The following is a 25,801-nucleotide window of genomic DNA, read 5'->3' as shown; positions in this document are numbered from 1 at the left end:
AAAGCTCCCTCCACACTGTCTCCATCAAACACTCCCAGGACAGGGACAGCACGGTGTTAGATACAGAGTAAAGACCCCTCTACACTGTCCCCATCAAATGCTCCCAGGGTAACGAAATTAAGGTCAGACAGTGTGTCTGATTAATAAATTGTTTATATGTTGATTTTGTTATATCTGTTTAAGTAGGTAGACTAAGAACTGTATGGAAAAGGAGTTCTTAGATGTTCTGTATATTAGACCTGTTAAGTCCAGGAGTTCCAGTAAGTGTCACCATGGACTGAAAGTTGTAAATACATAGTTAACATGGAATTTCCATAATAAAAGTAAAAGAATTTATATAGAGAGATCCTCACAAAATATGTCCAATATGTGGGTAATGTATGTGAGTTTTATATTTATAATATAGGTGCCAAAAATATGTTTCTAGGTGACTGAGGATATAATTTGCCAGTATGCCCATTTTCTGCCTGGCTTCAGTCCTTCGGTCCTGAGAAATATTCCAGCCTCAGTTGTAGCCAGTGCGTGTCCATGCTTCACCCCATTCCTGTCTCAGCTAAGTGCAACTCAGAAAGCTGTCGTACTGGAAGTTGTCCGGGTAAGTGCCAGCTCTTTGTCTGAATCCATTTCATTGTTATTTGCTGGTCAAGGTGAGGGAGCAGGGTGGTAATGAATGGGCCTGGACCACTTTACACTTCTCTTTATTCATTGACGGGATGAGGGTGTCGCTGACTAGGCAACACTTATTGCCCAGAGGCAGTTCAGAGTCCACCACGTTGCTGTGGGTCTGGAGTCGCATGTAGGCCAGACCAGGTAAGGATGGCAGTTTCCTTCCTTAAAGGGCATTAGTGAACCAGATGGGTTTTTCCAACAATTGACATCATTTGAATCTTAATTCCAGATTTTTGCTTATTGAACTCAAATTCACTCCTGCTGTGGCATGATTCAAACCTGTGTCCCAAGAACATTATCTGGATCTTTGGATTAACAACCTAGTGATAATACCATGAGGCCATCGCCTCTCCTGGGGAGCTCTGAGCCATTACTAATGGGGTCTCTCTAAGGAGAATTGTGGCTTACAGCAACAGACAACCTGCATTACTGCTCAACTTTCAATAATTTTCCACTCGATCCCTGCTGCCCCACAGCGCTGGATCACTGGTTGTCCTAGGCCAGCATTTATTGGCCATTCCTACTTGGCCAGAGGGCAGTTAAGAGTCAACCATATTGCTGTAGGTCGGGAGTCACATATAGGGCAGACCAAGTAAGGATGGCTGTTTTTCTCCCTAAAGGGCATTAGTGAATGAGAGAGGTTTTTCCAACAATCGATGGTGGTTACTTGGTTGCCATGAGGCTAGCTGTTTATTTTCAGATTTTTATTAAATTTGAATATCGCTCTCTGTCATGGTGGGATTCGAATCCTTGTCCCCAGAACATTAGATTGGGTTCTCGGCTATTAGCCCAGTGACATTACATCTCTGCCACTGCCTCCAGTAAAGAATTGACATAAACAAGGAATAGAACCACACTTGCAATCCTGAGAGCCACAGCACTGATTGATTTTTATTCACTCATGGGGATGTGGGCATCGCTGGGTGGGCCAGGACTTAATACCCATCTCATAACTGCCCTGGAGAAGGCAGTGATGAGCTGCTGCCTTGAACCATTACAGTCTTGTAGTATAAGGACACCCACAGTGCTTTGGTTCCGAGCAGTTTGATGCCACCAAGCAGCTTGTTCAGCCATTTCAGAGTGCACTGCATTGTTGTGGGTCTGGAGTTACATTATAGGCCAGACATGGTAAGGACAGCAAATTTGTTTCCATTGAGGGCATTAGCGAACCAGGTGGATGTTTGCATCAGTCCAGTAATTCCATAATCATTATTAAAGAGACTATCATGTATTCCCAATATAATCGTCATTTGAATTTAAGAGTTGCCACGGTGGGATTTGAGCTGGTGTATCTTGGGTATTAGTCCTGACAGTACAACATCACCTGCAGGTTGTACTCTATTTGGATGATCAGATTTGAAGGTTTCTGACAGTGTTGTACGGAGCTCTGTTCCCACCTGCCTATATCTTCCTGCGTCCCTTGCCTTATCAAGAGATTTTAAAAAATAATTTCATTAGAGTCATAGAGATACACAGCATGGAAAGCGATCCTTTAGTTCAACTTGTCCATGCCAACCAGATTTCCCAGTTAAATTTAGTCCCATTTGCCAGCATTTGGCTCATATCCCTCTAAACTCTTCCTTTCCTATACCCACCCAGATGCCTTTTAAATGTTATAATTGTACCAGTCTCTACACTTCCTCTGGCAGCTCATTCCATACACGCACCACACTCTGTGTGAAAAAGTTGTCCCTGAGGTCCCTTTTAAAGCGTTCCCCTCTCAGCTTAAAACTATGTCTTCTAGTCTTGGACTCCCCTACCACAGGGAAAAAACCTTGCCTACTTACCCTATCCATGGCCCTCATGTCTTTATAAACCTCTGTAAGTTCACCCCTCAGCCTTTGATGCTCCAAGGAAAACAGCCCCAGCCTATTCAGCCTCTCCCTATAGCTTAAACCCTCCAACATCGGCAACATCTTTGCACCCAGTCTCTGCACACATCCCACAAAATGAATAAGTAAAAAAAAAAGAAAAATAGATCTTTTCTGAGCCCTTTCAAGTTTCACAACATCCTTCCTATAGCAGTGAGACCTAAATTGAACGCAGTATTCAAAAAGTGGCCTAAACAATGTCCTGTACAGCCACAACATAACCTCCCAACTCCTATACTCAACGCACTGACCGATAAAGGCAAGCGTACCAAACACTTCCTTCACTATCCTGACTTTCACCAAACTATGAACCTGCACTCCAAGGTCTCTTTGTTCAGTAACACGCCAGAACCTTACCATTAAATGTATAACTGACTTTCCTTTCTAAAAAGCAGCACCTCACATTTATCTAAATTAAACTCCATCTGCCACTCCTTGGCCCATTGGCCCATCTGATCAAGATCCCATTGTACTCTCAGGTAGCCACCTTCACTGTCCACCACACCTCTAATTCTAGTGTCATCTGCAAACTTACTTACTATAACTCCTATGTTCACATGCAAATCATTTATATAAATGACAAAAAGCAGTGGACCCAGCATCGATCCTTTTGGCACACCCCTGCTCACAGGCCTGCAGTCTGAAGGGCAACCCTCCACCACTGCCCTCTGTCTTCTACCTTTGAACCAGTTCTGTATCCAAATGGCTAATTCTCCCTGTATTCCATCTGATCCAACCTTGCTAACCAGTCCACCATGAGGAACTTTTTTGATTGCCTTACTGAAGTCCATATCAGTCACATCCACCACTCTGCCCTCATCAATCCTCATCGTTACTTCTTCAAAAAACTCAATCAAGTTGGTGAGATATGACTTCCCAAGCACAAAGCCATGTTGACTATCTGTAATCAGTCCTTGCATTTTAAGATGTCCAACACCACCTCCTCTATAATAGACATTTTTCAAGATGTCGCTATCTATTTCCCCATGTTCTATACCTTCCATATCCTTCTCCACAGTAAACACTGATGCAAAATACTCAAGTAGTATCTCCCCCATCTCCTGATCATTAAGGGGCCCTATTCTCTCCCTAGTTACCCTTTTGTCCTTAATGTATTTATAAAATCCCTTTGGATTCTCCCTAACCCTATTTGCCAAAGCTATCTCATGTCCCCTTTTTGCCCTCCTGATTTTCCTCTTAAGTATATTCCTACTGCCATTATGCTCCTCTAAGGGTTCACTTGATCCCTGTTGTCCGTAGCTGACATATGCTTCCTTCTTTTTCTTGATCAAACCCTAACAGGAACATACTGTTCCTGGACTCTGGTTATCTCATTTTTGAAAACTTACCATTTTCCAGCCTTACCTGCAAACATCTGCCCCCAATCAACTTTTGAAAGTTCTTGCCAAATGCCGTCAAAACCGGCTTTCCTCCAATTTAGAACTTTAACTTTTAAATCCGGTCTATTCTTTTCCATCATTATTTTAAAACTAATAGAATTATGGTCACTGCCCCCAAAGTGCTCCCCCACTGACACCTCAGTCACCTGCCCTGCCTTATTTCCCAAGAGCCGGTCAAGTTTTCAATCTTCTCGCGTAGGTATATCCACACACTGAATCAGAAAAGTTTCTTGTACACACTTAACAAATTCCTCTGCAGCCTTTAACACTATGGCAGTCCCAGTCTATGTTTGGAAAGGTAAAATCACCTACCATAAACACCCTATTTTTCTTACAGAAAACTAAGATCTCCTTACAAATTTGTTTCGCAATTTCCCACTGATTACTGGGGGGTCTTATAGTACAATCCCAATAAGGTGATCATCCCTTTCTTATCTCTCAGTTCCACCCAAACAACTTCTCTGGACAATTCCTCCCTAAATAAGGCTTTAATGTTATCCCTAACTAAAAATGCCACTCCCTCCCCTCTCTTGTCCCCCTTTTCTATATTTCCTATAGCATCTATGCCCTGGAACATTAAGCCAGTCCTGTCCATCCTTGAGCCAAGTCTCTAATCGCTATGATATCCCAGTCCCATGTTCCCAACCAGGCCCTGAGTTCATCTGCCTTACCTGCTAGGCCTCTTGCACTGAAATAAATGCAGTTAAATTTATCAGTCCTACCTCGTTCTCTGCTTTCTTCCTGCCTACCCTAACTGTTGATTTGCTCCTTTTCCCAACTGTAGCAGTCTCAGACTGATCTCTTTCCTCATGATCTACCTGCACCACCCTCCCCGCCCCCCAACCCTTTACTAGTTTAAATGATCCCGAGCAGCTCTAGCAAATCTCCCCACCAGTATATTAGTCCCCTTCCAATTCAGGTGCAATCTGTCCTTCATATACAGGTCGCTTCTATCCCAGAAGAGATTCCAATGATCCAAAAATGTGAATCCTTCTCCCCTGCACCAGCTCCTCAGCCACGTATCGGGAATAATCCAGATATTACAATCCGCAAGAACCTTCTTTTTAAATTCCTGCCTAACTTCCTATATTCTTTCCTTGGAATCTCATCCTTTTCCTGTTTTCATTAGTTCCAATGTGTACAACGACTTCCTGCTAGTCCCTCCCCACTTTGAGAATATTCTGCACCCTCTCCGAGATATCCTTGATCCTGGCACCTGGGAGGTAACGCACCATTCTGATGTCTTGCTGTTGGCCGCAGAAACGTCTGTCTGTGCCTCTGACTAGAGAGTCCCCTATCACAATCAATCACTTGGAACCTGATGTAACCCTCATTATATTAGAGCCAGTCTCTGCACCAGAATCCTGGCTGTCTGTGCTACGTTCCCCTGAGAGTTCATCACCACCTACATTTTCCAAAACCGCATACTGTACCTGTTTGTGATGGGGATAACCACAGGAGACTCCTGCACGACCTGCCTCCCTCCCCAACTTTTCCTGGTAGTGACCCATCTACCTGACTGTGTTTTCGTTTCTTCTCTTTTCCTACTGCTGCCATCCATCACATCCCCAGCTTCTGTAAATTCCTCATTGTCTCTAACTGCCGCTCTAACTGATCCATGTGATCCAATAGGAATCTCAATCGCTATAGTAGTTTTATTAAAGTGACAGTAAGTGCTTTATTTCATTGGGCTAAGCGGGCCTTCCTTCCAAAGTGAAGACCCAAGCTTCAGATCAGATTGAAATAAACCGAACTGCTATCCAACTGTAAATTAATGTTACCAAAAATGTTTATTTTACACAATTCTATGGTTAGGGTCTTTATTCAGAACATGTGACTTGAAAATGACAGGATCTCCCAAAAGTTCTCTCTTCTAAATTAACCCTTTTTGTTTTGTATATACTTTCTCAGTTACTGATCCTAACGTCTTATGCTTTTAATTATAAATATATATTTATAATCATGTCTAGCCTCCCAGCAGTGAGGACATATTTCAAAATGAACAGTAGCAAATATTAATTGAACAAAGTTTCACATCATACAAACGCTCGCTGGTGTAGTAACAGGCTGTGAATAAGGTACTATATCCTATAAGTTTAATACAGGACTTTCAGTGCCCCTGTGAATTTTGGGACAGGCCTGCCTCCATTGCTTTCTCTCTCTCTCATGCTCTCTCTCTCTGTCTCTCTCTACCTGCCCTGATCCTCCCTCCCACCCCTCTCTCTGTCTTCCCAGCATGGGAAACCATAGCTTAGTAGATGGTAAGAGAGCTACAGGGAAAGAGGGAGAGGGAAGGAGAAGTAAATGCTGTAGGTAAATGGCTCAGGAATGCCTTGCACCATAGGTTTACTGACACTATTAACCGCAGCAGTGAGCCTTCTTGCTTCTTTAACAAAAATGTTGGTGCCTTTTTCAGACTGTGAACAGGCATGATGGGATCCAGCTGGCCCAGTTTGGCTGCCTGGTTCCGTTTGTCCCATTGAAAGACCTGGTGTTCGATTCTGAATCTTTCCTGAGAAACCACAGCCTCTTTAGGAACTGGGCATGGTCACCGCAGCAGGTCAGTAAGATTGGGAGCTCCAGAATATTATTGTCATCCTCTTATAGAGTGTCAGAGATCTTCCCAAAAACCCAGCTCTCTGTCCTTCAATTTATTTCATTCGATGCTGTGGGTCAGCAGAGGACCAATGGTATTTGTGGTCACCCCTACAATGTTCATCGGGCATCATGGATTAATCTCCTATGGAGCTGGTTGAGTAGGAATTCCCTTGGTAACAGGAAATGGCCTACCCAGCTGGAACTCAACACCTGAGCCCTTTATAAAACAGACCTAGAGGGAGCTCTTGTGGTGCAATGATAGTGTCCCTACCCCTGAACCAAGAGACCTGGGTTCAAGTCCCACCTGCCCCAGAGGTGTGTAAAGAAAAATAAATGAAATATAACTTTCTGTCCCAGGCTGGGGCTAGTCTATGTACCTAATGAATAGTGGCCAAATTTTGGTGTTTAACAATAAATGTTTTTTCTTTCCAGTTGGGTTTCCTGACTTATTACAGCATGTTTGTAATTTAAGGAGGTCATGTGATGCAGTGGGCAGTGTCCCTGCCTCTGAGCCAGAAGCTCTGGGTTCGAGTCCCATTCTAGCACTTCACAGCCAAGTTCATACCAGTCAGGAAAGTTGAGAATCAACTTGTAAATCCTTCCAAAGCATGTCAATGGCAGACAGTAAGAGAAGGAGAGATTCCTGGGCAGGCATGGGCTGGAAAGAACACTGGAGCCTCTTCCATCACCAGTGTGCAACCTGCATGTCAATGAGTGTGCTACCACAGCAACTCCAGCTCCTTAGCTAGTTCAGTTGACTGGATGGTTGGTGTGGCTCCGATTGGTGCCAATAACAATGATGTTCAATCCCAGTTCCAGCCTGGGTTGGATTCAGGACCTAACTTCAGGCAGAGAGCTCAAGGGGCTCTTTTCCTCCTGTCTGTTTTATTCCCCGTTCCGCTATTCGCTTTCCAGAGTCACAGGAGATGGTAAACGTGTGGCACTGGACGAGTTATCCCATCAGCCATCTCTCAGAGATGGTTATTAGAGTGGAACTAAGTTGCATGATCTCCAGATCTCACTTTGATTGCATTAGAAGGATAGACAGGAAATTTACAAACCTTTTCCCCTGATTAACCCAAGTTTCTAAACCTGTTTGTTTTTTTTTTGTTAACCTGCCCTGGGTTATTCACTGGATTTCAGATGGATGCCCAGTGTCTGTAATGTGGTTAGTGGATGTTGCTGCTCAGAATAAATGTCTGTAATGTTTTCCTTTATTCCAGGCCCAGTTTATTTTCAAGCAGGTTCAAGCAGCTTCAAACATAACAGAGTATCCTGTTCAGTGAGTAAAACTGGCTGTGTGTGTTGCAAGAAGATTTTACATTATGACTGGCCAGTTCCTGTGGCCTTGCCCTGTCTCTCATTAATCAGGGTTGCGGATTGGGAGAGGGTGTGTTTTACTCTAATGGAGCTGAGTTATAATGTCCCATGCAAACAGCAGCACCTCTGACAGTGCAGCACACCCTCAGTCACATTAGGATGGCTTTCCAGAGTCAGACTCGAACTCTTACTTCAAGGTGAGACTGCTCCTGAGTGATCCACTTGTGTTCGGGACAAAAGGGAGAAAAGCTCTCTCCATCTGTGCACAGTGTTGCTGGGAGGTTGATGAACAGGACACAAGGCTCTAATTTAATGCTGCTTTCTCTTTGTCATTCTCAGATCTTTGGGAAACGTGGCCTGGGGTGCAGACTGTGCAATTCTCCGAGAGCAAACGGCAGATTCAGAGTTTCTAGAGTTGGTCCGTTTTCTCAGCGAGCTGCCTGGTGGAATCAGACAATCTCTGGTATGATTAAAACCTCCACTTCACTGTGTTCTGATAATATCCAGTCACGTTACTATCCTGATATACAGACAATCAACTCTTCCCTATTGGTTCAGCGAGTAATTAGACCACCCACGGGTACCTCAACTTTTGCCTTTGAGACATTTCTCGTTAAACCCAGGTCATTAAAGTGAAGACAGTTGTGTGTTTACTCTCTAGCTGGTTTGTTCAGTTTAGGTCTCCTGGGGACCTGCAGGATTGCAAAGGGCTCCATGCTGTTCAATCACACAGTCACAATAAAGGGAGCAGGAGTAGATCATTTGGCCCATTGAGCTGCTCCATCAATTCGGTATGACTGGGCTAATCCTAGGTTTCACCCCACTTTCCCACCCACTCCCCATCTCCCTCAATTCCCCAAGAAACCAAAACACTCTCTGTCCCAGGCTCAAATACCTTCACCAATGGAGCATCCATGGCCGTCTGGGGTAGGCAATGCCAAAGACTCACAACTCTGAGTGAAAAGTTTCTCCTCATCTCAGTCCTAAATGATTTGCTTCTTTCCCAGAGGCTGTACCCCCATGTCTTCGATTCCCGGACCAATGGAACAGATCTCTCAGCATCTACCCTCTGGAGACCTTTCAGAATATTTTATGGTTCAGTGAGATTCCCTCTCATTCTTCTAAATTCCAGACAATATCAGCCCAATGTACTGAGCATTTCTCCCAGAGACCAATCTGGCTGCACTTCCTCCAGTGCAAATACATCCTTCCATAACCATGGAGACAAGAACGCAGTATTCCTGATCCTAACAGAGTGCAGACACTGGGGCTGTTCTCTGTGGAACAGGAGGTTTTTAGGTGTTGAAAAGCATTCATTCATAAATCAAATTATACAAGGGTTTTAATGGACTTGATAAGGGCAAATTGCTTCCAGTAACCAGAAGGGGACACAGATTTCAGATGATTGTCAGAAATAAAACAGCAGTGTGCTAAGTTGCTAAAGCAATGAGTTACTCTAATCTGGAATGTGCTGCCTGAAGGGTTGGTGGAAACTGATTGAATAATTAGTTTATGAGTGAAATTGGATTATTACTTGATTGCTGGGCTGTGGGAGAGGAGAAGCTGAGTGGACTGAATGGTCAGATTGGACACATTGGTTTCAAGCCTCACCTCTGACAGTGCAGCACTCCCTCTGTCCTGCTCTGGATCATATGCTCGGGGCTTTAAAGGGAGAATTGAATTCACAATCTTTGGGGCTCTAGGCAGAGCCCTGGGGGGAAGAAGCCAGTGACTGTCATCATCAGGAGGGTCTCGTAAAGGGGCAGCCCAGCAATTTGATGCAGGCCCAAGTTACTTCCTCCCTGTCTCCCTCCAGCAATTCTTCTTTCCTTGTTGTGTCCCCTTTCTAACTAAACAGCTTATCTTTATTTTTATGCTTTATCTTTCCAGCGAAAATGCATTGTCAAGGAGCTAGGCCTCAGGCCGGGAATATCCCAGAGCAATATCCTCCGCATGGGTCCGGAGATGTTAGTCAATTTACCGTGAGTGGCTGTGCATTTTATCCTCCCCTCTCAATGCCCTTTACATCCTTGGACCTTTTTAATCCTGTCTCAATGATCTCTAAGATGCATAATGACACTGACTCCATGATCCACACCTTCCCAAGTAAACCTGCCTTCCCATCATGCGCTGATTAAGCTCCTTGTTGCTGTGTTCATGTCAGTGTTTGTGTCAGTGTCATTAGTTTTTTTTGTACAGAAGTGTTTGCGTTCAAACTTCCCTTCAGTGTGGGGAGCGGAACATTGCTGGTAGCCACCTCCTTTAAGGTAATTTGATGCTGTTGAGTATGATCCACTCTGGTTATGATGAAGAAGGTGCTGGATTTAAAGTTTGGCTAAGTTGGGAGGCAGCCCTGAGGTAGTAATTGATCTCAATGGGAAGGTTGGGTGAGACGGTGATGTATAAATGCAGATTTTCTAAAAACATATAGAACAACAAACCGTACAGCACAAGAACAGGCCCTTCAGCCCACCATATCAGTGCTGACCATGATGTTAAATCTAAACCAATCCCATCTGCCTGCACATGGTCCGTATCCCTCAATCCTCTGCCATTTAATGTGTCTGTCTAAATGCCTCTTAAATGTTGCTATCGTACCTGCTCCGACTACCTAACCTGGCAGATCATTCCAGGTAGCTACCACCCTCTGTTTTAAAAAAAACCTTGCCTCGCAAATCTCCCTTAAACATTACCCCTCACATTAAAACTATGCCCCGAATATTTGTTTTCTCCTTGTCTCCAATTCTCCCATCAATCGTTCACACTCCCCACCACCACCCCCCCTCCCCCTCCCACCTGCCTGCCCGAACTGGATGATGTGCTTAGGGGTGCGGGGGAGTTGCTTTTGTGGGTGTGGGAGAGGGGCGGGGGATGAGGTATTTGGGGGTAAATGGGGGAGGGGCAGGGTGAGGTGTTTAGGAGGGTGTGTGGGGGTGGGGCAGGGTGAGGGGTTTTTGGGGGGGGATGTGTGGGGGTGGGGTTTGTCGGGGTCGGGCGGGGTGATTGACTCCCTGTCTCCCACTCCACACCCTCAGGACTGCACTGGGAGGGTCGGACTGGATGTTGTGCCGCAGTTCATGATGTGGGTCTGGAACACAGAGCCTCTGACTCTGCGGCATACATTAGCACCCAGTCATTGGGCAGCTAGTCAAATGCAGAGACCCCTGAAGCCTCAGGCTTGGCTTTGGGCCTGGTCAGCATGTGGTGATGGTTTCTGCACAGCTGGAGTGTACCCTCCAGGAGTACTAACTCGCCCAGATACAGGCTCCAATCCCAAATAATGGCATCTCTGTCTCTCTGTCTCTCTCTCTCTCTCTCTATCTCTCTGCGGTTTCAGCCTGAAATTCTTCACCAGTTTTCTGAATGACTCCATGCGAACCATCCTGGATCATGTGACAAGACATACCACCCGCCTTCTAACCCTGCCGCCACAAAAACGCAGCTTTCTGGCAGGAAAGGCTCTGCAGCTTCTGGTACGTTTCTCTCATCTCCTCCTTCCCGGGAACGTTGTTGACTCTTTTTGCTGTTCTTCGTCCCATTTTGCCCCCCCTCGGCGTGTTGTAGTAGAGTCAGTGACAGTAGTGGGGGGAGAGTGTGTACATGGGGCTGTGGTGATTAAATGGGTGGGTAGAATCTGTGGGGGTGGGGGTGGGGGAAGAGTGTGGGATGAGCGGGTGTCTCTCATATTCTGGTATCAATTTATGCTGCTGGGTATTTGAACCTTTGATTAAAATGTCAGTTTGCTCATTGACAGGGAATTGGGCCCAATGATGAAATTTCAGGAGACGGTCTGGACAGCATGGGCCCCCTGGTCGCCTTTATTGATGAAACATTGATCAAACAAATCAACCCCCGAGAGCTGGTGCTGCGCCTGGATGAGGTCAAAGGTTACTGTGTCCCAGAGGAAAATAAGAAAGCATTTGGTTGGATGTTGACCAGGAGTGAAGTGCTGGGGTAGGTGAAACAGGAAAATGGAATTGAAACACAAACAGTCACTGAGAGCAGGGTTTACAGCTGCTAAAGCCTGTGACTGACTCTTGAGTCCAAAGAACCCCTTGGCTTTCAGTTTTCAAGTCCATTTCTGAGGCTGATACTTCAACAACGTGCATTCACATAGCACCTTTTGCACCTTCAGCCATTCCAATCAGCTTCAGAGGACTGGGTTCTCAACTGACTCTGAGTCACATGTCACAACATTAGGACAGGTGACCTGAAGCTTAGTCAATGGGATTTTACGGCGAGTAACCTAATGAAGGAAAGACGGATGGATGGGGAGAGGTTTTGGGAGAGGATTCTCAGGCCAGGAGCCTAGGCAGCTGAAGGCATGGCCACCAAAGTAGAGCTTTTAAAATTGGAGGGTGGCAAAATGCTGGAATTGGAGGAGTGCACAGAACATGGAGGGTTGTAGAGATAGGAGGAGGCTACAGAGATAGAGATGGGTGTCAGGGCTGGAAGGGGTCACAGAGAAAGGGAGGGGTGTCGGGGTGGAGGAGAATAGAGATAGGTTGGGATATAAGGGCAGACGTAGGTTACACATGGAGGGGTGTAGGGGCTGGAGGAGGTTACAGAGATAAGGAATGGTGTACGGCTTGTAGGAGGTTAGAGATGAGGATGGGGGTTAGAGGCTGGATGAGATTACACAGATGGGGAAGGGTTTAGGGGCTGGAGGAGGTAACTAAGATGGGAAGAGATAAAGCCATGGAAAGATTGGAATCCAGCCCCTGACACTATTGTGTTTTGTTTGTAGGACTGCATCCGGCTGGACTGTGCAGCAACTGGAGTCCATGGATAGACTTGTCTTCATCCTTTCGCCTGATGATATTCACAAACTACCAAAGGTAGAGATCACTAAGCCTGCCTCCCTGTGGTAAGATAGATAAGAATGGTTTGATTTTAAGCCACATTCCAGCTCTTTCAGTAAATGTATCCAATGCACACCTTCAACATTTACTCCCTCACCACCACACATAGTGGCAGCCTTTGTACCATCTTTGTAAAAAATCATTCATGGGATATGGGTATCAGTGCAATAGCAGCATTTATTGCCCATCCCTAATTGCCCAGAGGGCAGTTCAGAGTCATCCACATTGCTATGGGCCTGGAATCACATGTAGCCAGACCAGGTAAAGGATTGCAGATTTCCTTCCCTGATGGTAGGAGAGAGCCTGAGTGAACCAGCTGGGTTTCTATGACCCTCAGTGATGGTTACGTGGTTGCCATCGGTCTAGCTTTTAATTTTGAATTTCACCACCTGCTCTGGTGAGGTTTGAACCCATGTCAACCCAGAACATCAGCCTGGGGTTTTGGATTATTAATCCAGTCACATTACCACCACACTTCCCAGCTACACAACTCACTGCAGTATCTCACCAAGGCACCTCTGACAGCACCTTCCATGACCTCTACAATCGAGAAGGACAAGGCCAGCAGATACATAGGAACACCACCCCCTGCAAATTTCCCCTCCAAGCCACTCACCATCCTGACTTGGAAATATGTCACCGTTCCTCCAGTGTTGCTGGGTCAGAATCCTGGAACTCTCTTCCCCGTGAAAATCTCCTGAGCCCCGGAAGTCAATTGGGTCCTCGCTCATTAGAGAGAGAGTGTGATGACTGGTGGTGAGGTTAAGGCTCTGGTCACCATGCCTCAGGCAATGCAGGAATTGAACCCACACTGCCAGTGTCCCTCTTCATTGCAAAGCAGCCATCCAAGTAGACAGGTGAGAGGGGAAAGATATAAAAGGGGTCTAAGGGGCAACTTTTTCATGCAGAGGGTGGTTCCTAAATGGATGAACTACCAGAGGAAGTGGTGGAGAATTGGGTACAATTGTATCTGGATGGGTACATGAATAGGAAGGCTTTAGAGGGATGTGGGACAATTGCTGGCAAATGGGAATAGATTAATTTCAGATATTTGGTCAGCATGGACGAGTTGGACAGAAGGGTCTGTTTCTGTGCTGTACAGCTCTATGACCCTATAACTGGCTGAGCTAACATATCTCCAACAGCACTGTGGCTGTACCTAACCTGCATGGTTTGAAATGATTCAAGAAGGCAACTCAACATTGCCATCTTGCAGGCAATTTTTAAAAGCTTTTCATTGTGCATTTGTGACCAACTCTGGATGCTATCAGCCTGGTGACTACTCTTTGATTCCTGGGCAGCTGAACAGCTTGCGGGTGTGAACAATATAGAGAGAAGTCTTTTGGACTGCTGTGAAGGCAGGTTGTGTGTCTCTCTCACTCTCTCTCTGTCTCTGTCTGAACTCCTTTAAGATACTTTTTAAAGCTTACCTACTTTCAAAACATTTGGTTATCTACACACACAGCTCAGTGTTAAATTTTGTTTGATAATTGCTACTGTGAAAGGGTGATTTATTAGAATAAAGACCGGATTCTATGACAAGTCGATGCTATTTTAGGAGATAAGCTTAAAACCCCTCTCAGTGGCTCAGTTGATCAGAGGGTTTGTTTGTTTAATCTGATCCACGTTGAATTTGGCTGGCCCCTGGTTTGATGGGACCACAGTTTGTCTCTATGCCCTAGAAGATATTTCCAGTCCTGATTGATATCCATCGGCAGCCACCCTGCATGTGACTACTTCCCTCTGATTGTAACTTCCTCCCACTACCCAAATCCCCCCTCCCTTTTGTGTTGGTGCTCCCACTGAGTCAGTAGTTTGTAGGTTCAATTCCCCATTCCAGAGATCTGAGCTCAATATTCAGACTGAAACTCCCAGAGCAGGGAGTGCTGCACTGACAGAGGTGCACTCTTTCAGATGAGGTGAACACAAGAGATCACATGGCCACTATTTCGAAAGAAGGAATTTCCCCAGTGACCTATCTATTCTCTTGAAATGTTGCCAACAAAACAGATTATTTGATCACTTTGTGGATGTTGGGATCTTGCAGTGTGCAGACTGCTTGCTACATTTTCAACTCTGCAAGAGTGGTTGCACCTCAAAAATGCTTCATTGTCTGTGAGGAGCTTTGGGCCATGCTCTAGTTGGGAAATGCTCTGGAGGTGTCCACGTTCTTATTTTTATACTTGAGCTTTCCATATTAACTGGTTTTCACTTCAGAAGGACTGGAATTTATGGGGAGTTGATGGCCTAGTGGTATTAATATTAGAGTATTAAACCAGAGATCTAGGTAATGTTCTGGGGACCCAGCTTCGAATCCTGCTGTGGCAGGTGGCAGAATTTGAATTCTATAAAAATCTGGAATTAATACTCTAATTGTTGATTGTCAAGGGAAAGGTCGATCTGGTTCACTAATATCCTTTGGGGAAAGAAACCTTATCTAATCTGGCCTACATGTGACTCCAGACCCACAGCAACTCTTAACTGCCCTCTGGGCAATTAGGGATGGACCAGTGCTGCCAACGCTCAGTGATTGAATGGAACAAAAAGCTATTCCTGACAATTCTGTCTCTTTTCCAACAGGAGGTGCTGACAGCGGAGGTGGTGGAGTTGGTTCTCCGCAGTGAGGGCCGATGGGGAGCGAGTGACATTGGCAGGGTCTGCCAGGAGCAACAGAGAGAGTCTGCGCGCACAACCCTCCTCAGCAAAAGGCTCAGCTTAGTGACCACAGCCATAAAGAGCATCACAAAGAGGCGAAGAGGTGAAGAGGCAAACACCGTATGGCCCCAATGCTGAGATAGGCGCAGTGCTTGTTCCCCAACCCCCGACCTCCCCCCCCCCCCCCCCCCCGCCGGGGCCCGGAGACAGGCGCAGTGCCTGTACCCCCCCTGGAGATGGGCGTTGTGCCCATACTCCCCCCTCCCCAGGGCCCGGAGACGGGCGCGGGGCCCGTACCTTAAATTTGATGCAGACTATGGAATGGACAAAGCAGGGAAAGCTAAGCTGGCCACTCTGTCTGAGTTGTTTTCAGTGGAAATTGTTCAAAGGTGAGTGTGGTGTTAAAGGGAAACAGGGTGGGGTTCCTGATCGCAGTGCCCCCAATGTAGTGAAACTGCCCAACAGCTGTCCCTGCCAGGTCTGGTCGGGAGAGTCACTGGGAGTGAAACTGGATTTTGCCTCAGCGTGAGGCTTCCCCTTGTACTTCAGCAGCACAGGGGCAGCATCTAATAACATTGTTTCATATAATATTTTTACACACTCTCTTGGTTTGGGCATTGTTAGCAGGACTGGCATTTATTACTCTGAAAAAGTTGTGGCAGGCCACCTTCTTGAACTTGCCAGAACAGGTGGTCCTACAATTCTGTTAGGGTGGGAATTCCAGGATTTTGACTCAGCGACAGTGAAGGAACAGCGATATATTTCCACGTCAGGATGGTGTGTGACTTGGAGAGGAAGTTGCAGGTGGTGGTGGTCCCACATATCTCCTGCCCTTGTCCTTCTAGTGGTTCTCAAGGTACTGCCTAGGAAATCTTGAGAAAAGAAAAGCTGATATTCCCTGTGCTCCCCATTGTAGAGGGCATCCCAATCTGCATCGACATCAGAGCCACGTTTCCCATGGCCTGGAGCAGCAGCCAGCTCGCTGGTATGGCTGACAATGAATTTGCCGACTGTTTGGAAATTCTCACCAATGACCAGGATCTGTCAGCAGAGCATCTGAAAGTCCTGCTCACAAAGACCAAGCAGGTGAGTGGAGAAACCATAGCATCTAGCAGCAGATCAGAATTCATACTCGCATGGGACTGAGCAGCAGGAGCCACCCATGCAACCCCTTGAGCCACTGCTACTCCCATTCAATGAACTCAAGGCTTTTCTAATTTATTCGTTTGTGGGACGTGGGTGTCACTGGCTGGATCAGCATTTATTATCCGTCCCTAGATGCCCTTGAGAATGTAGGGATGAGCTGCCTTCTTGAACCGCTGCAGTCCATGTGCTATTGGTACACCCACAATGCCCTTAGGGAGGGAATTCCAGGATTTTGACCTAGTGACAGCAAAAGAATGATGATATATTTCCTAGCCAGGATGGTGAGTGGATTGGAGGGGAACTTGCAGAGGATGGTGGTCCCATGTGTCTGCTGCCCTTGTCCTTTCAGATGGAAATGTCTGTGGGTTTGGAAGGTGCTGTTTGAGGATCTTTTGGTGATCCTTTTGGCCAATCTGATTGCAACCTTATCTCCACTTTCCGGGTGCCATTTGAATAATCAAAAATAAGTTAATGTTTATCTGATTGTGGTATGAACACTGCTCTCTTCCCATCCACATGCCCCCCAACACTACAAATAAAAAATAACTTACTTGAGTATTTAATTGAATGAAAATTCTACCGCCTGCAATGGTGGGATTTGACCCTGTGTCCTGGGAGTGTTAGCCTGGATCTCTTGGATTATTGCTCCAATGACTTTATCAATAAGCCAACATCTCCCCTTCATTGTGGCCCTCGGTGGGGGGACCGAGTTTCGAAGGGCAAGAGTGTGAAGAACCTTTGCAGCGAATGCGAGAGTGGAAATTGCAATCAAGGTCAATGTGCCAAAAGTTACAGAGCGAGGGGGTAGGGATGTGCCCTTACTTGATAGAGGGTGTAGTGCATTGGGGGCAGTTCACTGAAGGGTCACTGGACTAATTCCAGAGATGAGGAGAGATTGAGCAGTTTAGGCCTATGCTTGTTGGAGTTTATAAAAATGAGATGAAATGTAATTGAGGTCTATACGATACTAAAGGGGATTGACAAAGTAACCATAGGGAGGGTGTTTCCTCATTTGGTGCAATGTAGAAAAAGAGGTTATAGTTTTAGGATAAGGTTTGGCAGATTCAAAACACATGAGGAGAAATTACTTCTCTCAAAGGGTCATGAATCTTGGCGTTCACTCCCCGATAGTGCAGTGGATGCTGGGGCATTGAGTAAACTTAATGCAGAGACGGATTTTTAATTAGTAATGGGTCGGAGGGTTGTAGAGAGTGGGGCAGGGAAAGTGGAGTTGAGGCCGAGCTGAGATGAGCCACGATGGCATGGCACCGGCGAAGGGCTGAATGGCCTACTCCTGCTCCTAATTCTTATCAACCGAGCAATGGAGGTAATGACTTACAGAGGACACAGAGGCAGGAGCAGCGTTAGGCCGTTAACTTGCTCCATCTTTTGATAAGACTGTGGCAATGCTGCCAGCTCTTGCACTCCCTCATGCTGCCATCATTGTCAGAACTCACGTACTGGGCCCATGTTGGACAGGGGGTCAGGCTGCGGCTGTGACGGTGAGATTGAGAGATTTCACTGTTCGTGCAACTTGTCCAATTTCTTGAAACCAAAAGCGCAAATATTGACTTTTCAAAATGACAGGAAGTCCAATTTGAATCCATTACCCGGTGATTCCTGATGATAAACTGGCGACAGTGATCCTAAGGAATGTCTAGATAGGAGCATTTCCAGAGAAACTCTTCTCTTTTCCCTTAAAGGAGAGGCTTAATTTATCAGGCAGACATTCACTGATTTTTTTTTTGTCAAGGGGCCTTAAAGGGGAGGAATGTTTACTCAAAGTGATGTGCTGCATGTTCCGAAAGTACTGAGCAATTTTATTTTAAGAAGCAGCAGGTCATCAGCTTTCATTAACTGGGGCCTAATGGATTTCCAGTGTAACACAAACCTGAAATAGCATCAACGAAACAGAGATCAAACAGAAGATAATGGGTGAACATTGTAACAGACAGGAAAGGCCAGTGTTACCCAGCCAGGAGCAGCTCCATTGACTACAATCTGTGACAGAACCAAAGTGCCAGCTGCTTCCTTAATTGTGTTGCATGAGGAGGCTATGGGCACAGAATCCAATGGAAGTGACACTCCAGCTCTGGCCAGATTCAGCTCACCTCACTCAGGGGTAGACTGGCCTTCAAAGGGATGCAGTGAACACTCAACAGGAAGATCAAGGGTTAACGCCCGAGGGCGAGTTACACAGACTTGCTGAGTTTCCTTGAGTATTAGAGATGAAGGCATACGGTGCCGACGGAGGTGTTTAAGTTATTAAAGGAATTGACAAAGTGGATAGAGAGAAGCTGTTTCCTTGGGCAGGCACACCCCATGGTAAGACGGGCCAGAATATTGACGTTCAAACCAGGCCATTCAGGGTCATCATTGGGAAACCCTTCCTCATAGAAAGTGGGAGAGAAATCTTAAATTCTATCCAGCTCTCCCACCCACAATGACCAAAAAAATAACCGTTGTAGCTGAAGTGTCAGTGGATCAGGAACCAATTCTAGATCAGCTGAGGTCTAACTGTGTGACAAAACGGACTCTATAGGCTGAATGGTCTACTGCTAACATGTAAGTTTAATATGAACTAACTTGGTTAGTTCTGGGATTTTGATGTGGAGGTACCGCTGTTGCTCTGAGGTGGGCAAAGTCAGAAGTCACACGACACCAGGTTATAGTCTAATAGATTTATTTGAAATCACGAGGTTTCGAAACATAGCCCCTTTGTTAGATGAAGTCACATTAGTGACCACTCAGAAGTTAAATTGCCTGTTTTCTCTGTCCCCTAGTTGTATGGCTCTGTAAGACTAATGAAACCATGGCAGGTCCTGCAGATGGGCCGTGCAGTCACCCAGCTCGGTGAGCGACATTTCCAGAACTTAGATCTCTCCGACTTGGCGGTTCTGACCTTCCTGGGGGAGGTGGGCGAATGGAGTAAAAAACAGGTAAAGTTAACCTTCTCTTTCACCTTCTCTCTAATTGTCCTCCAACCTTTTTAGCTTTTCCTACTGCTGGAGGTTTGTAGCAGAAGGAGGCCGTTCAGCCCGCTGTGTCTGTAACTACCCTTCAAGTGAGCTTCACAACTTGGTGCTATTTTCTGGCCCTTAGCCCGTATTCTGTTTTGATTTCGATAACCATCTCTCAAATGCCTCAACTGAACCTGCTGTCACGACGCTTCCAGGCAGTACCTTTCAGACACGATTCACCCACTGTGCGAAAATGTATTTTATGTCCCAATCACTACCTTTGCAAATCACTTTAAATCTGCACCCTCTCATTCTTGATCCTTTCTTAATAGCTTCTCCCTCACTATTCTATCCAGCCCCTTCATGATTTTGATGAGTTCTATCAGATTTCCTCATGGACTTCTCTCCAAGAAGAACAGCCTCAGTCTCTCCGATCCATCCTCATTACTGAAGTTTCTCATTCCTGGAACCACATTTGTCAACCTGTTCTGCGGTCACTCTAATGTGTTCACAATCTGTCCTTTAATGTGGCGCCCATTGCTGAACACAGTAACCAAGCTGAAGTCTAACAAGAGTCTTGCACAAGTTCAACATTGAGTCTCTGCACTTCTAGTCTATGCCCCTATTAACAAAGCCCAGGATGCCCAAAGAACCAAAGAGGCCATGATTTCCAAGACGATAGTCTCTGGACAGTGATCAGGAGTGGGAAGCTTGACTAACGTAGTCTTGTTTCTACCCTGGGGTATGGGAAGTACTTGCTGCAATGTCTCATTGCCCTGAGTAAGATCGCTGGGTTAACAAAGATTGGTGATTGAACCTGAGACCTGAGGCATCTGTGAGATTCAGCAAAGCAGCAGACACCTGCACTGACTGACTATGTTACAGGAGGAGCCTTCACTGTGAGCAGAAGGTGACCTGAGGGAAACTCTGCCTATGCCTGTACTGTCAGAGGTCAAACTGTCTGCCATCGCCGTGTGCATTAAAACATCCCACGGGCGCTACTTTGAAGAGGAGCAGGAGGGTTCCCTCTGCTGTCCTGACAAATAACTAACCCTCAGACAACACAAATAAAGAACAGACCATCTGGCCATTTCCCTGTTGCCAGTTAGCTTACCGTGTGTAAATCAGCTGCTGCATTTTGCAATCGTGACTCCACTTTCAAAAGCAATTGATTGACTGTGAAACATTTGGGATGACCCAAGGTCACAAAGAGCTCTATACAAATGCAGAGATAACAAGGTGTAGAGCTGGATGAACACAGCAGGCCAAGCAGCATCAGAGGAGCAGGAAAGCTGACGTTTCAGGCCTAGACCCTTCTTCAGAAAATCCTGAAACATCAGCTTTCCTGCTCCTCTGATGCTGCTTGGCCTGCTGTGTTCATCCAGCTCTACACCTTGTTATCTCAGATTCTCCAGCATCTGCAGTTTCTACTATCTCTATACAAATGCAGCTTTGCTTTGTTTTGGAGTTACTGTCTCTGTTTAATGTTCCAAGTCTCTGAGGGACTAGCCAGTGTATCTATCAACCTGGCTCAGCAGACAGTACTCTCATGTTTCAGTTGGTCGAGGTATTAAACCAGGACTTGAGAAGCTCCACTGTGGGAGTGCTGTATTGTCAGTGGTCATTGTGATCAGGATGAAATATTATACTGAGACCCTATCTGCCCGTTCAAGTGGGCATTAAAGACTTGGAGATACTCCAGGAGTCCAGACCAAAATTCCCTCTTCCAACCAACATCACAAAGAAATCATTAAGTTGAGCGTTCATAGATTCATAGAACCATCCAGACGAGGCCCTTCAGCCCATTGAGTCTGCACTGACCAAAAAAAATTCTATATCCAGCACATGGCCCATAGTTTTGAATGTTTTGCCATTTCAAGCGATCATCTAAGTACTTTTTAAAGGTTGTGAGGTTTCTTGCTTCAACACCCCGCCCAGGCAGTGCATTCCAGACCCCCACCACCCGCTGGGTGAAAATGCTTTTTCTCAAATCGCCTCTAAACCTCTGCCTTTCACTTTAAAATTATACTCCCTTGTTATTGACCGTTTGACTAAGGGAAACAGCTGCTTTCTATCCCCCCTGTCCATGCCCCTCATAATCTTACACACCTCTATCAGGTTTCCCCTCAGCCTTGTGTGCTCCAAAGAAAACAACCTGAGCTTATCCAGCCTCTCTTTGTAGCTGCAAGTTGATTTTAGGATCTTGCTGCACTCAAATGATGGTTGCATTTTCCTCGATTGCAGATGTTTTATTTCAAAGCTAATTAATTGGATTTGAAATGCTCTGAGCTGTATCTGAGGGAGGTGATAAACTGCTGTTTAGATATAGATCCTTTCTGACCAGAATGATGGGAAGCAATTGGATGCAATCCAGTCATTTCTGAGCAGGAGTGGAAAGAAAGAGTTTGAACAGGACATTTCCTGATGTCAGGACATTTTTTACAAGCTGTGAGACACTGCTGAAGTGTAGTCCCCATTGTAAAACAGGAAACTCAACAGCCAGGTAGTGCACAGGGAGATCGCACAAACTTTAATGATGTGATACTCTGCTGTTGGTCGAGGGATTAATTTTGGCCTGGACGTTGGGAAGAATTCCCCCACTGTTTTTCAGAACAGCACAATGACATCATACCGGTCATCTGAAAGAGCTCAGGGGTCCCTGGTTTAGCACCTCAACTGGAGATGCAGTGCAGCACATCCCTAGCACAGCACTGAGAGAATCATACCTGGATTCCAGGCCATATCCCGTTAATTCACAGCCTCTGGACTTGAGAACCGTATACTCCCCACTGAGCTGCAACTAAAATTGATACCTCCTCCTGCAGGAGCCAACTTCAGTGCTCTGAGTCTCTCGGTGACAGAGGTTATACACAGCTTTGAGTCATAAATTCACATTCCCATCCTTCCCTTCTGTTCCCCCTCAAGGGGCAAAGCAAAATGTTTGTTCTGTTAAAAGCACCTCCTTGTGTCTTCTAGAGGAGGGCAGGATTTAGTAGCTTCCTCCGATGGAGCAGGGAGCCTGTATCAAAGCTGAAGGCCACGACCCTCACTGCCCTGGGACATTTGATCTGTGGGATGTCAGTCACAGAGATGGAGAACATCAATCCAGAGGAATTCAGGTCAGGAAGAGGGGAATGGTGGCGATGGAAACGTTGACGTTCTGCCTCATTATTTCAACTTCAACTTCCTCAGTGGTTGGAAGTCTTTTTTTTTTGTTCTTTTCAATCTTCTTTCCCCTGAACCTCTACCTTCTCGGGTGAGGGGTCACTCAACTGAGAGAGCTGAAAGGGAGGTTTAACAGATTAACCCCTTCTCCTTAAACTGGGGCTGGGATGGGGCGGGGCAGCTAAAGACACACCTGATGGCTGCAACATCGCAAAGTCTTCAGATAACTTGAATTGACACCAAACGCACATTGGTGACTTGGGACTTGGGGAGGTTACTTGTTCACAGTACACTGCCACAGTGGAAGCACTGACTCAGCATTGTGCACCAACCACACTGGTAGCAAAACATCTGATCCTGCTACAATAGTGTTTGGGGGGGGACAGTGTGGAGGGAGCTTTACAGTGTCTCTGACCCTGTGCTATTCCTCTCCTGGGGCTTTTGATAGGGGCAGTGTCGAGGTAGCTTTACTCCGTATCTAACCCATGCTGTCCCTGTCCTGGGGCTTTTTTAGGCAGACAGTCTTAAGGGAGCTATAGTCTGTATCTAACCCTGTGCTGTCCCAGTCCTGGGAGTATTTAATAAGTCACTGGAGTCTAGAAAGTGAGATTTTAACCATTCCTCTTGCCCCTCGCTTTGAATAGCTCTTAACAAAATGAATAAAGAGGTTTGATGTCAGTGAAATTTTAATTTGAATGAATTAAAACGGAAGATGCTGTAATTGGCTGGCTCACAGGCTGCTTCTCTTCATTTCCAGTAAGGCTGTCTTATTCCTCGGGGGTTTGAAGCTCAGATGCTCTGAAGCCCAGCTGGAGGCACTGGCCAGGCTCGTCACACAGCCCCAGGCCTTTGGGCTGGTCAGCAACTGGGGTGCTGAAATCTTCACTGAAATTGGGTCCATTGCAGGTAATGGGTTCAACGTCTTCTTCCTATTGGGAATGGAATCACTAAAGTCATGCACAGCAAGCAAGTTGACCAGAAATACTGATGTGTCTGGTGAATGCCATGTCCCAACAAAATCATTATCCCATTGTTCGCACAAACTGAGGTGGACAAATGCAAATCCATGTTGGCAATGCTCCATAAGTTACTCTTTATCTAACCGTGCCCTGGGAGTGTTTGATGGGGGACAGTGTAGAGGGAGCTTTACTCTGTATCTAACCTGGTGCTGTCCCTGTCCTGGGCGTGTTTAATGGGGACAGTGTAGAGGCAGCTTTACTCTGCACCTAACTCCATGCTGTCCCTGTGTTGGCAGTGCGATAGGGGACAGTTAGAGGAGTGCCCTGGATGTATTAAGGTGAGGAGGAGGGCGGTAGACAGTTGATTTGTCCCCTTAGCCCTTCATTGTTTCCCCTCAATTGCTTGTCTCATTCCTTTTCATGAGTTGTTCTTGAATCTGATTCTGCTGCACATTCCAGATCACGACAACTCGCTGTGTTGAACAAATTTCTCCTCTATTCCCCTTGTGATTTTTGTCTGGTATCTTTTATCTGTGTTTTTCTCTCTCCTGGAGCCTCTTGCCATTGGAAGCAGGTCCTCACTGGGGCTGAGTTTGTGAAGGGCCCTGGTCAGTTCTGGCCATTGAGGGGCCTGGCAGCAGAGTGAAGCTGGTTCCCTGATACTGCATGGAGCAGCGGGAGTTGGAGGAATAACAGGATAAAGCTGCGTGTTATCCATTTCAGACACCTCCCGAAGGGAATCTTGTCTATTTCTCCTATTGTGGGATGTGGATATCATTGTCAAAGCCAGCATTTGCTTCTCATCCCTAATTGCCTGTGAAGTGGATGGAAGGTTGACAGGGAGATGCAGGAATGTAGAGTTGAGGTTAATATCAGACCAGCCATGCTTTTATTGAGTGGCCTACTCCTCTCCCTTGAATGTATGATGATGTGTTTGTATGGATGGGTTGCTGGGCTGCAATGAGCTGAACTATGACACAGTCTCATCACGGTGATCCCACAGAAGGCCCTTAAGCCGTAGTGGTAGTGTCCCTACCACAGAACCAGGAGGCCCGGGTTTAAGACCCGCCTACACCAGAGCTGCGTGTAATAACATCCCTGAACAGGTTGATGAGAAAATTTCTACAAGATGTATCATGGGGATGCTGGCTTTGGGAGGATGTGTCTGGGAGATGGTGGGTCTTTCTGAGCTGATTTCTGCCAGTTGAGCCTCAAGTCCTGCCTGTTTCTCAGTCTGACATTGCCAAGAGCGAGCATCAATTTTAAAAGGTTTGAAGGGGGAAATGAAACAGCTTATATTTCTATAGTGCTGTCCACATCCTCTTTCTAGCCCTTCAGTTACTTTGGAAATAACTATTTTGTTGCAGCAGCCCATTGGTGACTTGGGACTTGGGGAGGTTACTTGTTCACAAAACACAGAAAGCTAGTACATAAGGGGGCAGCAGGGAATCAGGAAGGCAAATGGAATGTTGGCCCTTATTCCCAGGGGGTTGGAGGATAAGACTAGGGACATCTGACTGCATCCGTACCGGTGAGATCATGTTTGGACTAATGTCAGCAGTTCTGGTCCCCGTATTTAAGAAAATAATGTTAGTTTAGAGGAGGCAATTCAGAGAAGGTTCACCAAGATGATCCTTGGTATGGAGGTATTCTGATAAACAGTCATTGGACTCAAAGTGTTAACTCTGCTTTCCTCCCACTGATGCTGCCAGACCCGCTAAGTTCCTCCAACAAACTCTCTGTACTTTTGTTTCAGTTCTCCGCATCCACAGCTCTTTGTTTTATTGTCCTGGTCTGGAGGGATGGTATTATGAGCAAAAGTCAAACAGGTTTGGACTCTATTAACTAAAGTTCAGAAGAATGAGAGGTGATCTTCTTAAAACATAGAGGATTCTTAAGGGACTTCACAGAGTAAATGCTGAGAGGATGTTTCCCCTCAAGAGAGGGTCTAGGATCAAAGGGCATAGTCACAGAATAAAGGGGCACCAATTTAAGACTGAGATAAACAGGATTTTTTTCTCTGCGGGTTGAGAGTCTTTGGAACTCCTGGCCACAGAGAGCTGTGGGGACAGAGGCCTTGTGTGTCTATTTAAGACTGAGATAGATTCTCGATCAGAGATAGTAGGAACTGCAGATGCTGGAGAATCCGAGACAACAAGGTGCAGGGCTGGATGAACACAGCAGGCCAAGCAGCAT

At 46.0% G+C, this 25,801-nt stretch overlaps 1 protein-coding gene across 1 annotated transcript in view; it reads left to right on the top strand.

The window, feature by feature from the left end:
• LOC109919524 (stereocilin) overlaps positions 1-25,801 on the top strand; it is a 59,373-nt gene that overhangs the window by 31,217 nt on the left and 2,355 nt on the right. Inside the window, exons 14-26 of the mRNA XM_048617057.1 lie at positions 428-595; positions 6,357-6,500; positions 7,762-7,820; positions 8,198-8,321; positions 9,749-9,840; positions 11,196-11,331; positions 11,613-11,812; positions 12,606-12,696; positions 15,301-15,478; positions 16,292-16,461; positions 19,305-19,460; positions 22,458-22,600; positions 23,404-23,552. Of these exons, the coding sequence (XP_048473014.1) occupies positions 428-595; positions 6,357-6,500; positions 7,762-7,820; positions 8,198-8,321; positions 9,749-9,840; positions 11,196-11,331; positions 11,613-11,812; positions 12,606-12,696; positions 15,301-15,478; positions 16,292-16,461; positions 19,305-19,460; positions 22,458-22,600; positions 23,404-23,552 (1,810 nt within the window). The remainder of the gene's footprint in view (positions 1-427; positions 596-6,356; positions 6,501-7,761; positions 7,821-8,197; positions 8,322-9,748; positions 9,841-11,195; positions 11,332-11,612; positions 11,813-12,605; positions 12,697-15,300; positions 15,479-16,291; positions 16,462-19,304; positions 19,461-22,457; positions 22,601-23,403; positions 23,553-25,801) is intronic.

Source organism: Rhincodon typus, chromosome 36 (assembly GCF_021869965.1).
Source record: "Rhincodon typus isolate 14 chromosome 36, sRhiTyp1.1, whole genome shotgun sequence".
Classification (NCBI taxonomy): domain Eukaryota; kingdom Metazoa; phylum Chordata; class Chondrichthyes; order Orectolobiformes; family Rhincodontidae; genus Rhincodon; species Rhincodon typus.
Note: the sequence above shows the minus strand (reverse complement) of the source record. Positions and strands in the feature narration are given on the sequence as shown.